At 41.8% G+C, this 12,446-nt stretch overlaps 2 protein-coding genes across 2 annotated transcripts; both read left to right on the top strand.

Annotated features, from left to right (window-relative positions):
• Nucleotides 1–819: 819 nt before the first annotated feature.
• On the top strand, nucleotides 820–5,679 carry LOC148341953 (uncharacterized). The gene is made up of 2 exons (XM_088288726.1): nucleotides 820–1,248; nucleotides 3,046–5,679. The coding sequence occupies exons 1-2, from the start codon at nucleotides 1,218–1,220 to the stop codon at nucleotides 4,704–4,706; spliced, it is 1,692 nt and encodes a 563-aa protein (XP_088144852.1). The 5' UTR covers nucleotides 820–1,217; the 3' UTR covers nucleotides 4,707–5,679.
• Nucleotides 5,680–5,841: 162 nt separating this feature from the next.
• On the top strand, nucleotides 5,842–8,768 carry LOC148341952 (uncharacterized). The gene is made up of 2 exons (XM_088288740.1): nucleotides 5,842–7,277; nucleotides 7,347–8,768. The coding sequence occupies exons 1-2, from the start codon at nucleotides 7,166–7,168 to the stop codon at nucleotides 8,261–8,263; spliced, it is 1,029 nt and encodes a 342-aa protein (XP_088144866.1). The 5' UTR covers nucleotides 5,842–7,165; the 3' UTR covers nucleotides 8,264–8,768.
• Nucleotides 8,769–12,446: the final 3,678 nt, after the last annotated feature.

The following is a 12,446-nucleotide window of genomic DNA, read 5'->3' as shown; positions in this document are numbered from 1 at the left end:
CCCGCCTTTTCATTCTCAACTGACCATATGAAAAAAAAGAAGCCAGTTTTGTTGACGTTACTCCGAGCATCACTTATAATCTCACAATGTTAATAAATCCCTACTTCAAGCCAAGAAATGTCAGGGCTAATAAGACCACCGTAGAACAAAGTTTCGTATTCAGACTTTTAAGCCAGTTGACAGCAGGCTAACGAGCAACGACCGTCTTCGGGTTACGTTTCATTTATCATTGGAGAAATATGTACATAAATGGCGACTCAAATGTATTGAATGTAGACGTTAATATCGGGCTGCCATGAGATATAAAGTTTACGTTTGCTTGATGCCGTGGCTCTCTGCTTGTAGCAACAACACCAAAATCACCCAACTACAAAAGTTATTTTGAATTTACTTGGCGACGAGGATTTCACTGTCCGTGACGAGTATGTCCTTAACTTTTCGTTACTTTGTTGATCTTCTGTCTGCAGCAACGATGACAGAGTCAAATCAGATTAAAATCTTCCTAATTCAGTGGTGATTCTTCTTCGCCTACTGAACGTGGATTGCAACGCTTTGGGGTACATAGCGCCACCTACTGTACAGGAGGAATATAGCACTCGGTGCCGCGATATGCCAATCATCTGGGGTGGCACCTGGGGGGGGGGGGTCCAATCAGATTTCAGGGGGGTCCAGTGCTACCCCGCCCCCCCCATAATTTAATTTAATTTACATATAATCACTGGTAGTTTACTTAATGAATTAATTATTGACACTTTTATTCATTTATTTAAATGCTTTTATTTTGAAATCTATCTCCCCACTTTTTTGTCTGACAGCGCAAGTCTGCGGCTTTACGATGGCGTCGACTGTGGAGCGACTCTGAAGGAGGGTCAAGACGAGGTTCACTAACTCGTCCTGAATTTGTGGTTCAAGTGCTTAAAACTCGACTCAGGGCGCCCGCCATCACCTCAAAGGACTAAAACACCATTCGTTGAGTCTTCGTGTCTGATTAAAGTCTTCTCGGCCTAGCTTAGTTCATTTAGCTTAGCTTAGCTTGCTAACCGCGAACAAAGAGGCGCTTGGGATCAACACATCGCTGAGCAGAGATTGTGAGAGCAAAGTGTTGTGGTTATAGTGTGAAATTCTGCTCAAGAAGGACAGCAGAGTTCAGAGGAGGATCTTTGTGGAGCAAAAGGACAACGAGCGACTACGTCGACTACTGGACAGACATTTGCAAAATGCAGTCGGGAACTGTGCTACACGGAGCAGGTTGGGTCACTTTTAGTCTTGTTTTGCAAATACTTTTAGCTTTTAAAAGCATTCGTACCGGAACAAAATCAATTGCTTTTGAGATGTGCTTCAAAACAAAGATGCACGACAGGTGTCGTGCCAAAGTACTTACCCCCTGAAAAAATCTGTATCCCCAGTCGCGGGATCGCGCACGCATTGACTGAAGGCGGCGCGATGTTACTATGTTTGTTTTCATTGAAAGGCACGAAGAATGTATGATTTTGTGTTTTTGATTTGCTGTAATTTAAACTAGGGTTTCCATAAAAGTGGTAGTCTTCGCCGGTGTGGTTTTCAGCACACCATTCGCTACAATTTAACACGTAAAGTAAGCGTTTGACTGCGCCGAAACTGCTCAAATTTGCCACACATACTCAAAATGATCCCAGAAATACACAGAATAAGTCACTTGATGTTTGGGGTTAATATTTTTGTGATTGGAGGGGGGGTACCTATTCTGGCAGGTGCTGCTACGCTTGACGCGGCTATCGGTGGTTATAAAAAATAAACAAATCAGTCAATTGGAATACAATTACGTGTTCTCTAACAGGATACCACCTATCTGAATTTTGCCACTTAATTTGATCTCGCTGGAAACACGATATAGCCCACTTCACTAATCCTCTCCCCTTTCCATCGTGTTTTGATCACTGAAATTCTCTTTTGGTAGCTTCATTGATTGCAAAATTTCTTTGGTCTAACTAATGCAAATGCAGGGAATTTCCCCCCGATTTCGGCGCAGTCAAACGCTTACTTTACGACGTAAAGTTTACGTGTTAAATTGTAGCGAATGGTGTGCTGAAAAGCACACCGACGAAGACTACCACTTTTATGGAAACCCTAGTTTCAATTACAGCAAATCAAAAACACAAAATCATACATTCTTCGTGCCTTTCAATGAAAACAAACGTAGTAACATCGCGCCGCCTTCAGTCAATGCGTGCGCGCTCCCGCGACAGGGGATACAGATTTTTTCAGGCGGTAAGTACTTTGGCACGACACCTGTATGTTCCATTTGTCAACAGTAAGATCAATTCATGTTTTGTTTTTGTTTTGATTTTGAATCAGGAAAAATATATTTGCTTGCATTTGCAAGTTTATCAATTTGGCAAGTTTGCTCCTTTATTTTTGTTGTATACTGAAAAAGTATAGAAAGTATCGGAATATAGAACTGATGAGTTTTGAGACAGTGCCTGTCTTTGGCTTTGAGTTTCATGTGTGAAAACTGCATTTGCCGTTAAGCACACATGAAGACCAGAGAGCGGTTTTAGGGGGCAATACAAATTATTTTACAGTAAAGAGAGGAGGGAAAATCAATCTGAGCTATTTTGTAAATATTAGGTCGAGCTGCGAAACAATTTGGAATGTCCTGAAAAAGAAAGAAACAACAGATGTAGTGAGCAACAGACAGGTCAGCCAAGGATCTCAACAGCTTTTTTTTTTGTTCAGACAATAGCGGTTCTTTTTTTTACCTCGAGCCATCTTTGGGAGTTTTTAAATGTTTTTCATTTTTTTTTTCATTTTACTCCATTGTCTGAACAACTAAAAATTACAAGAAGACACTATTTTTTTGACTAGATATCAACAGCAAAAAAAGTGTTAAAAACACTCTGTAAATTCATGACAAATTATATTTCAAGAAACGCGTCTTTCTTCATTGTGGCTGTATTATTATTATTTTATTGGGCGGGGTTGACATGTTGAAAAAAACGCGAGACGTGAAGCTTGAAGTGGCGAGGGATTACTGTACCATCTGTGTTCCGTCTTCTTGTCGTGCAGACAACGGTGAAGATGTTCGTCCTGAGGGCCGGAAACCAGAGCACCCTCAGGTGAAAGAGGAAGAGGAGGAGGAAGACATCTCCCACTTAATAGCGCAAAAGGAGTTGTCTCTGTACATCTTAAAAAAGGAGGAGGAGCCAGAACAACCTTGCAAAAAAGAGGAGGGAGACACCCTCTGCAATAAAGAGGAGGAGGAGGATATCTCCAAGTTGCCATCAACTGGTTTCCCTTTGAAGAGTAAAGATGAAGATAAACGTGAGGCAATCAGAGGGGCGGAGCCTCCAAGCAGCAGCTCATGTCAACGTATGACACCAGAAAGTGATGAAGAGCACTGGGGAGAGTCACAAGAAGACGGTCTCTTAGCTCCACTATCAGATAGTGATGACGCATCGTCACAGTGGAAATGTTCCCAGTGTGGGAAAGGGTATGCTTTTAAGAGCCGTTTGAAAATCCACATGAGAACCCACACTGGTGAGCAACCTTTTGCCTGTTCAGATTGTGGCCGAAAATTCTCTGAGAAGAGAAACTTAAAAAGACACACTAGTACCCACACAGATGAGAAACCTTTTGTTTGCACAGTTTGTGGCCAAAGTTTCTCTCAAAAGACAAATTTAGAAAAACACATAAGAACCCACACTGGTGAGAAACCTTTTGTCTGCTCAGTTTGTGGCAAAATATTCTCTCAAAAGACAAATTTAAAAAAACATACAAAAACCCACACTGGTGAGAAACCTTTTGCCTGTCTAGATTGTGGCCGAAGATTCTCAGAGAAAAGAAACTTAAAAAGACACACAAGTACCCACACTAATGAGAAACCTTTTGTTTGTACCATTTGTGGTCAAAGATTCTCTCAGCAGCACCGCTTGAAAATACACACACGATGCCACACTGGTGAGAAACCTTTTTCTTGCTCCAATTGTGGCAAAATATTCTCCCAAAAGACAAATTTACAAAAGCACATAAGAACCCACACTGGTGAGAAACCTTTTGCTTGCACAGTTTGTGACAAAATATTCTCTCAAAAGACAAATTTACAAAAACATACAAAAACACACTCTGGTGAGAAACGTTTTGCCTGTCCAGATTGTGGCCAAAGATTCTCTCAGAAGCGAAACTTAGAACGACACACAAGTACCCACACTGGTGAGCAACCTTTTGCCTGTCCAGATTGTGGCAGAAGATTCTCACTGAAGAGAAACTTAAAAAGACACTCGAGTACACACACTGATGAGAAACCTTTTGTCTGCACAATTTGTGGCCAAAGATTCTCTCACCAGCACAGCTTAAAAATACACACAAGAGGCCACACTGGTGAGAAACCTTTTTCCTGCTCAGTTTGTGGCAAAATATTTTCTCAAAAGACAAATTTAAAGAAACACACAAAAACCCACACTGGAGAGAAACCATTTGCTTGCACAGTTTGTGACAAAATATTCTCTCAAAAGACAAATTTACAAAAACATGCAAGAACCCACACTGGTGAGAAACCTTTTTCTTGCACAGTTTGTGGCAAAATATTCTCTCAAAAGACAAATTTAAAAAAACACACAAAAACCCACACTGGTGAGAAACGTTTTGCCCGCTCAGTGTGTGGCCAAGCATTCCCTTCGGCGTATGGGGTTAAGAAACACAAGTGTGCTGGTGAGATGAGCGGTAATTAATTATTATTTTATTTTTTAAACCTCAGTTAAAAGTTGTTTTTATGGTCATGAATTTTAAAATATGGTATTGTTAATTAAACAAGAGTTGTTAATTATCTGTTTCCTATTTTGTTTCACTGGGGAGGGTGAGGGGTGAGAGGGTGCAACTAGTGATGGTGAGATGAAGCTACTTGAAGCATTTTCGCCTTGCATGCAATTGATTTGCCTCATGTGTCGAAGCCCCAAATGTGATTCAAGCCTCTCTGGCACCACCAAGTGGACATAAAGTATATCGACCCGTAAGGAAGGTTTTTTTTTTTTGTGCAGTTTGGATTTGGATTGCGCTCATGAGATGAAATTGACATGGAAAGGGTGGAGGAAAATGCAGCCATTTAGTTTTTATTGTTGTGCATGAAAAAAAATTAGTCTTACAAAAATCTTTATCTTTTATTCAGAAATAGAGTTTTCTTGAACTTTTTTTGGGCTCAATCTTTTTTTTTTTCGTATGCATCCAGACAGAGAGCTGTCTTGTCGGGAGAAGATATCGAGAGTTCAAAGCAGCAAAATGCAGAAACACTTAAATGTGAAGATGAATTTACTATGAAATACTATACAATTCAATACAACTTAATTTATAGAGCGCATTATGTGATGAAAAACAAAACCAGTTGGATAAAGTACTAAATTCCGTTGCGCTCTCTTATTTATTTAGCTAATTTATATATTTGTCTGTATTATTGTTGTATTGCACTGGAGAGGGGAGCTCTCTAATCTCGTTGCACACTTGAGTACAATGACAATAAAGGGATTTCTAATTCTAATTCTAATTCTAAATACTTGCTTAATAATAAAGTAACATCGTAACATAATTAACAGATTCAACCAATGCAATGTGTTTCCACAGTAATTAAAAAGTAAGATATAGATGGTAATTCCGTAAATATAGGTCTGAGCGTGAGCGCGGATGGTTGTTCGTCTCTGTGTGCCCTGCGATTGGCTGGCAACCAGTTCAGGGTGTCCCCCGCCTACTGCCCGAAGATAGCTGGGATAGGCTCCAGCACCCCCCGCGAACCTAGCGAGAAGAAGCGCGACAGATAATGGATGGATGGATGTGTATATATACCTATACATACATATATATATATATATATATATATATATATATATATATATAATCATTTTTTTTTAAATTGCACATTCTAACCAAGAACATATATTCCTTGGCTTCAGTTACTACCCACTTGTGAACAAGTGTACATTATATATTATTAATTTCATTTTATAGACTTCCAGACATTGTCACGCCACCAAAGAGATAATAGAGGTACGCTTTTTCAAATTCTGATGACGTCATAGCCACGCCTACAGAGTTACGCTTTTGTCTCCTTGTCCCCGCCTACAGAGGTACGCTTTTGTCCAAAATGGCCGCTATCCCCGCCCCCTGTGTTCAAACTATCCAATCTCCAGCCACCTATTTAAAAATATTTACATATTCCCTGCCCTTGAAGCGTTAATACCACGCCTACAGAGTTACGCTTTTGTCGAAGTGGGCCCCGCCTACAGAGGTACGCTTTTTCAAAATGTGATGACGTTGTGTGTGTGTGTGTGTGTGTGTGTGGGCCAAGCCCCCCTCCCCTGATTGCCCTCAGTAGTAAAAACAATGTGTCCCCTACGTGCGTGTGGGCCAAGCCCCCCTCCCAAACTGTATGCTTCTTATGTTAAAAACAATGTGTTCCCTGCGTGCGTGCGTCCCCAACCCAAACTGTACTTATGTCATTCATATTTTAATATCTGAAGTATATAAAGCATCCAATGCAATGTTCTATTTAAATAAATAAAATTAAATTAAACAAGTGAAATAATATGAGTTGAGAAGAGCAGGCGTTGTTATTACCTTTGAATAAGATGTTTATTCGGTGGATATCGGTCATCCATATTTTAATATCTGAAGTATATAAAGCATCCAATGAAATGAGCTATATCTAATTAAATAATGTAGATGTATAAAATTAAATTAAACGAGTGAAATAATATGAGTTGAGAAGAGCAGGCGTTATTATTACCTTTGAATAATATGTTTATTCGGTTGATATTTGCCCTTTTTGCAAACATGTCTGGACATATTCCCAGCGACATAAGTTTAAACATGGTATTATGCAGGCTTGGGGGGTTGTCCGGGCAAGACGCCGGCCATAGACACCCTCCAAGCCTGCAGCAGCCTCAAGGTGTTTCAAAAGATAGTGAGTGGCGACATCCTGTCGATCGGTGGGCAACCGTGGGCATCCGGGCGACCACCCTCCTCCTTCTTACCTTTTTGTAAAATCTGCCAAGTCATGTTTGCTTGTCTGGACATGTATCTGTTGGCTACATTTGGCCAATCGAACCACGCCATTTAACCCTCCCCCGGTCTCAAACCAGTATAAGTAAAGCCCAAGTCACGCTCTGCACAGACAAGACAATTTTTCCAGCTCGTGAAAGAAATGAAGACGTGTAGACCAAGACGTCATCTGGGCGTGAACAGCAAGGCCCGAAGGGTGACAACCATCGCCGCACCTGATCATATTGACAACAACATTGCAGAAATCTCTTCAGGTAAACGATGCAATTAATCTTTAACTATATAGCTATATAATATTTAATCATGGTATCTTTGTATTACAGATAGTGGGGTGGATGAACCTACATGCGATCAAGATCTGAATATGGATGTTGTGGAAACCTTTACAACTACAAACATGGAACAGGTTGAGACCTCTACAAATGTAGACCAGGATGGACCCCCTACAAAAACAGGCGAGGACCAGACTGTGCCATCATACTCCTTGTGGATGGGGGGCCCAGGAATCTTAGCAAGACCTGTTGCAGCCTCGTACAACAACGGCGAGCCATCGTATTCAGGGTGGAGCCGTCCCGTTTCGCCGACGCCGCCGTCGACACCTCCGATGACCCCCACCTCGTCGGCAGAATCTTCACAAAACGAGAAGGTACAACTGTCCAGTTGGTCCGACCAGGCTGATTCTCCACAAACCACGGAGGCGCAAGTACCTAGTTGGTCCGGCCAAGAGGGTTCAAACGAAGTGTCTGAGCCCTCTAAGGTTCAGACCGTCAACGACCCTGACCCCGGACCAGCACCTATTTCCGAAGATGATGCAAAACATATGTCATGGGATAATCCTCCTAAGGGATGGATTGATATGGATGTCGTATTAGTTGTTAAGGCGGCTATTATTTACATGGTCAGACGTTTTTTGATAAAGTATCACAAAAAAAGGGGTTGTTTGCATAGCTATAGATACCTATGCAATTGTTATTATCTAAGACTGCACTATGACCGCATCATGCCCATCCTTTGCGGTAAAAAGTTTTTACCCTGTATTCACTACTTGTTGGATCTGTGCTCTGGAAAAGCGGATAAAGAAACAGTCAAGCGAATTGCAGAGATCTTAATGGTGGATTTAGCACTCGTAAAGGACTTACCGGACCGCCTTAAAGCGGATGAGCCCATATGTTTTATGATATATCGTGATCAACTTGATATTTTCGAAGAATACCTTATAGAAAATATTAACTTTGAGTAAAAAATGGGTAATGTCTTCAGAAAATTATCGTTTTTTGGCTATAGAAGCCAAGGGTGGGCAGATATAATAAATAGAGCAATTACATATAACCCCGATGATAAAGACCCTTTCATTGAAAATTTTTTATTGTTTATGCAAAAAGTGCGTGCCATGTCTTTAACAATTTTTCAGGAGCCTTGGGAATTGTTTGTGCAACATGTCATATTTTTGAGTCGCTCGGGATTGATCGACACGTTTCAAAATATTTTGGAAAATTGGGAAAATGCGATAAGTGTAGGACATGTACTTACCATACTCACGCTGTTTAACGATGTGATAAGATACCGTCTCCGTCATCAACAACCTATGGATCTCGCGCACGAATTGAAGCTGTTTGAAGACCTGTTAGAATCAAAAGTTAATCCATCTGTTTTAACCCTGACCTATAGACTTTTTACATCTTAGAGAATCCTTATCACGTGTAACCATACTTAACCTTCTTTCAATAAAAAAAAATGGATGTTTTTAAAAAGATGCTTTTGTGTCTGTCTGTGTGTTTAGATAAATAGCGATGTGATGTTTGTCACTAAATCATAAACCGTCATGAGCGTTAAGCGGTGGTTGAAAAAACTGTACTACGACCCCGCTCATCCAGCCAGCTTTGGAGGTGTAGAACGCCTTCATTTAGCTGCGTCGGAGAAAATGGGTCAAAAAGTGACGCGTCATAAAGTCAAGGATTTTTTATCTTCGCAAGATGCATACACCTTGCACAAACCAGCACGAATTCATTTCCCTAGGAACAGAGTTTTTGTGTCCAGTCCTATGAATCAATTCCAAGCCGATCTATGTGATATGCAAGCTCTGACCGAGTACAACGATGGTTTTAAATACCTACTCACAATCATCGATGTGTTCTCAAAACGAGCGTATGCCCGTGTGCTGATGTACTCGGTCAGAGCTTGCATATCACATAGATCGGCTTGGAATTGATTCATTGGACTGGACACAAAAACTCTGTTCCTAGTGTTGGAATTTATCTTTATATCAATGTTAGAATTTAATTTTAAACCAATGTAAACTCGAATTAGTAATCTGACTCCAATTTGCGACCTTAACCAACTCCCACTCATCCAACAATATGCGCGCTCGTTCTGCAATAGAAAGGTATCAGGAAGCCGGCATTTTCACGCACAAAGTGGATTTATTCCCAATACAGATTTTCTACATGGCCCCTGGGTCTCGAGTCCCTCTCAATACAACTCTACACCTCTCTTGCCACCAGCGAATGTGTTCTACCTCCGAGTTGCCCAGTAATGGCCGAGTGGTCTAAGGCGCCGCGTTCAGGACCCAGTCTCCCCAGGAGGCCTGGGTTCGTATCTCGTTGGCTGCCAGGAATGCCCGAGTGGTCTAAGGCGCCGTATTCAGGACCCAGTCTCCCCAGGAGGCCTGGGTTCGAATCTCGAATTTCCCCATTGTGGGACTAATAAAGAACAAATTAATTAATTAATTAATTAAATTAATTAATTAATGATTCATACTATACAACATGCAAATGGCACAGACAAAGGCATCCTGGCATGATTCTATTGGCTATGTGTATTGCAGTTAACTTTAGCTCGCTCTCATTGGTCTTTCTCCTCCCGCCGAATCCCGTGGCTCCTCCTGCGTGCGATCCCCCGATGGCCGCTCCTTCAGCCAATGCTCCCGGAGTCATCTCGTCTCGCTCAGCACCTTCTGCTTCTAAAACATTCCATTCTTGCACAACCCCCGCAACCAGTTTCGCTCCACCAATCACACTCTCAGCATTTTACAATATCACATTTTCATACATTGGATGCACCAACATCTAATGAACTATGTTAAGCTCAAACTCTTATATTCCTTTAATAGTCAAAAGTATGAAATCCTTTAAGTGTAACCGAAGTTTAGACCATGCTAATGACCAGACACTCAGGAGAGGAATGCAGGAAGATTGGATCACAGCTGCACCACAGGAGGTGTGAACGAGACCCCTCTGAAACAATGGACTTCCATCCCAGGATCACAAAAGTGGCTCCTAGCAGTCCACCCTTTGTTCTGTTTCAGGTTGACTGCCATTTACATTATCCTTTAATCCCTCTCATGACCTCAGACATCTGAGGTCATCACTTGAACACCTTATTTCATTGCTGCACACGAGCTCGACATCATTTGCCATAAAACTAAAACACATCAAACAATTAGTAAAAGAATAAGAATCAGTAGAAAATTTCATTCCAGTATACAATTAGTGAAAATTAGTACAAAAATGTCATTCCAATAGAAAATTAGTAGAAAAGTTCATTCCAGTAGAAAATTAGTAGAAAATTTCATTCCCTCCTTATGGCCTCAGGTCCCCGAGGCCATCTTTCCATACTCACATCCTGGACTCCCGGAGGGCCACGCTACCTCCGCCTCCTGGGGGTCCTTTTGAGGGATCATCATGTACTGACCACCCGGAGGGAGTGGCCCCAACGTGCGTTCTATTGTCTTAACAGTTAATGATCTGATACATGGAATACAGCAACATCCGCATAACACCATAATAGCGGCAAACACAGCGATAGAAATCAGTACTGATGCAATCAGGCTTTTATATTTACCAAAGATGTTTAACCAGTCAGAATACCAACTGGTGTCCACACCTGAGTGCTCCTTCATTTTGTTACTTAGCGTGCGCAGACCCTCCAATGCCTTGGTAAGGCGACCGTCAGGAGATGTATTGTTGGGAATCAGAGTACAACACTGATCCCCAAAAATACCACACACCCCTCCTCTTTCGGCTAACACCATATCTAAGCTTATTCTGTTCTGGAATGCCATAAGAGACGTGGCAGCCAATTGCTCATGCACTGCCTGGAGTGCTGAGGTGGTAAAATTCGCCAATCGTTGGACATTATAGTGGACATAATTAATCCGGTCCACATTTTTGTTTACTGTAACGAACAGGAAAAGGCTCTCCCATCCTGCCGCAATTTGATCCACCAATTTATACTCGTCAGGGATCCCTCTTGGAACTCCAATTGCATCTATATACGTGGGATCTCCTGCATTCAACCATTCTTGCATGTCCCTTCTCTTCCTGTTAAGGAAGGGGATTCTTCCCCATTGTCCAACACCTTCCCACTCCATTTTGGCCAGATCTAAGGCTGTCACACTAACTGGCATGATCAGCGTTACCAGGGCGCACTTACCTGAGGCATTGGTGGGAAGCCTATCGTACAGCACTTTCTCTCCACACCACAGCCAAACATCATCACGAGCGAGAGGGATTCCTACTGGCAAAGACACATTTTCATTACACCATGACTCCTGGATATTTCCAATCCCAGGACCCGTCCCATTTAACTTTTAGGCAGGTGAACTTTTGTTTTGCAACTTGGGTGTCAAAAATAGGCTCTTTCTTTTTTATTCCCACATCATTCCATGGGTGTGTCCAATTAAAATTGTCACCCAAGTGTTCACCTGTGTCGGTTGTTTACATTTCAGATTTAGCAGTAGTTGTTGTGTCTGTGTCAGCGTCTTACCATCATCTCGCTCTGCTCCAGACCATACCATTCCATTACATGCTCCTTTCGCTCCATCACTTCTGTCATCCCGCATCCTATGTTCAAACGCCAACATCGTCCACACAAAGCACACGCCAGCAAGCAAAATAGTCAATAAGTTAAACAGTTGCATCGTCATCGTCTTTGTTCAGACTCGAAAGTGTCTGACTTTGATCCAATTCATGCCATCTACACATTCCCTCTCTTGACCTGCCCGTCCGGGCGGTCAACCTCTAAGCTCAACCTTGGCGGGCACAAATACTGGGGCCGGGCGCAACTGTGAGTTATGGTCCCACTGTTGTTCTGTAGTTCCCAATTGGATGGCGTGTGAGGTTCTAGCCAGAACTCTAAACTGTCCTTACCCGCGAGATTGAGTCCACCTCCGGGAAAGCACCCGGAGGTTGATGTACGGAGTGATGTCCGACTCCAGTGATGCTGAGTTCACTGAGTTCAAATATCTAACTGTGTTCCGAGATTACAAATCAAGCCTCGAGCTAACGCTCCAATTTTGACTGTTAATTGACAAATTTTAAAGCAACCCAAATGAAATAGTAACCATTTATGCTTAAAATAAAAAATCCCAAAACTATAATAACGCAGATACCGAATTAAACCTCTATTATTATTATTTATTTTTT

This window comes from Idiotropiscis lumnitzeri, chromosome 2 (genome assembly GCF_059441095.1).
Source record: "Idiotropiscis lumnitzeri isolate Australia: NSW breed Sydney's pygmy pipehorse chromosome 2, RoL_Ilum_1.0, whole genome shotgun sequence".
Classification (NCBI taxonomy): domain Eukaryota; kingdom Metazoa; phylum Chordata; class Actinopteri; order Syngnathiformes; family Syngnathidae; genus Idiotropiscis; species Idiotropiscis lumnitzeri.
The sequence above is the reverse complement of the archived record's forward strand: the minus strand, read 5'-3'. Positions and strand labels throughout refer to the sequence as shown.

Coding starts and splice junctions, on each gene's coding strand:
- LOC148341953 (XM_088288726.1), top strand. CDS start 1,218: ATGCAGTCGGGAACTGTGCTACACGGAGCAG. Junction 1,249..3,045: donor AACTGTGCTACACGGAGCAG/GTTGGGTCACTT, acceptor CTTGTCGTGCAG/ACAACGGTGAAGATGTTCGT.
- LOC148341952 (XM_088288740.1), top strand. CDS start 7,166: ATGAAGACGTGTAGACCAAGACGTCATCTGGGCGTGAACAGCAAGGCC. Junction 7,278..7,346: donor CATTGCAGAAATCTCTTCAG/GTAAACGATGCA, acceptor TTTGTATTACAG/ATAGTGGGGTGGATGAACCT.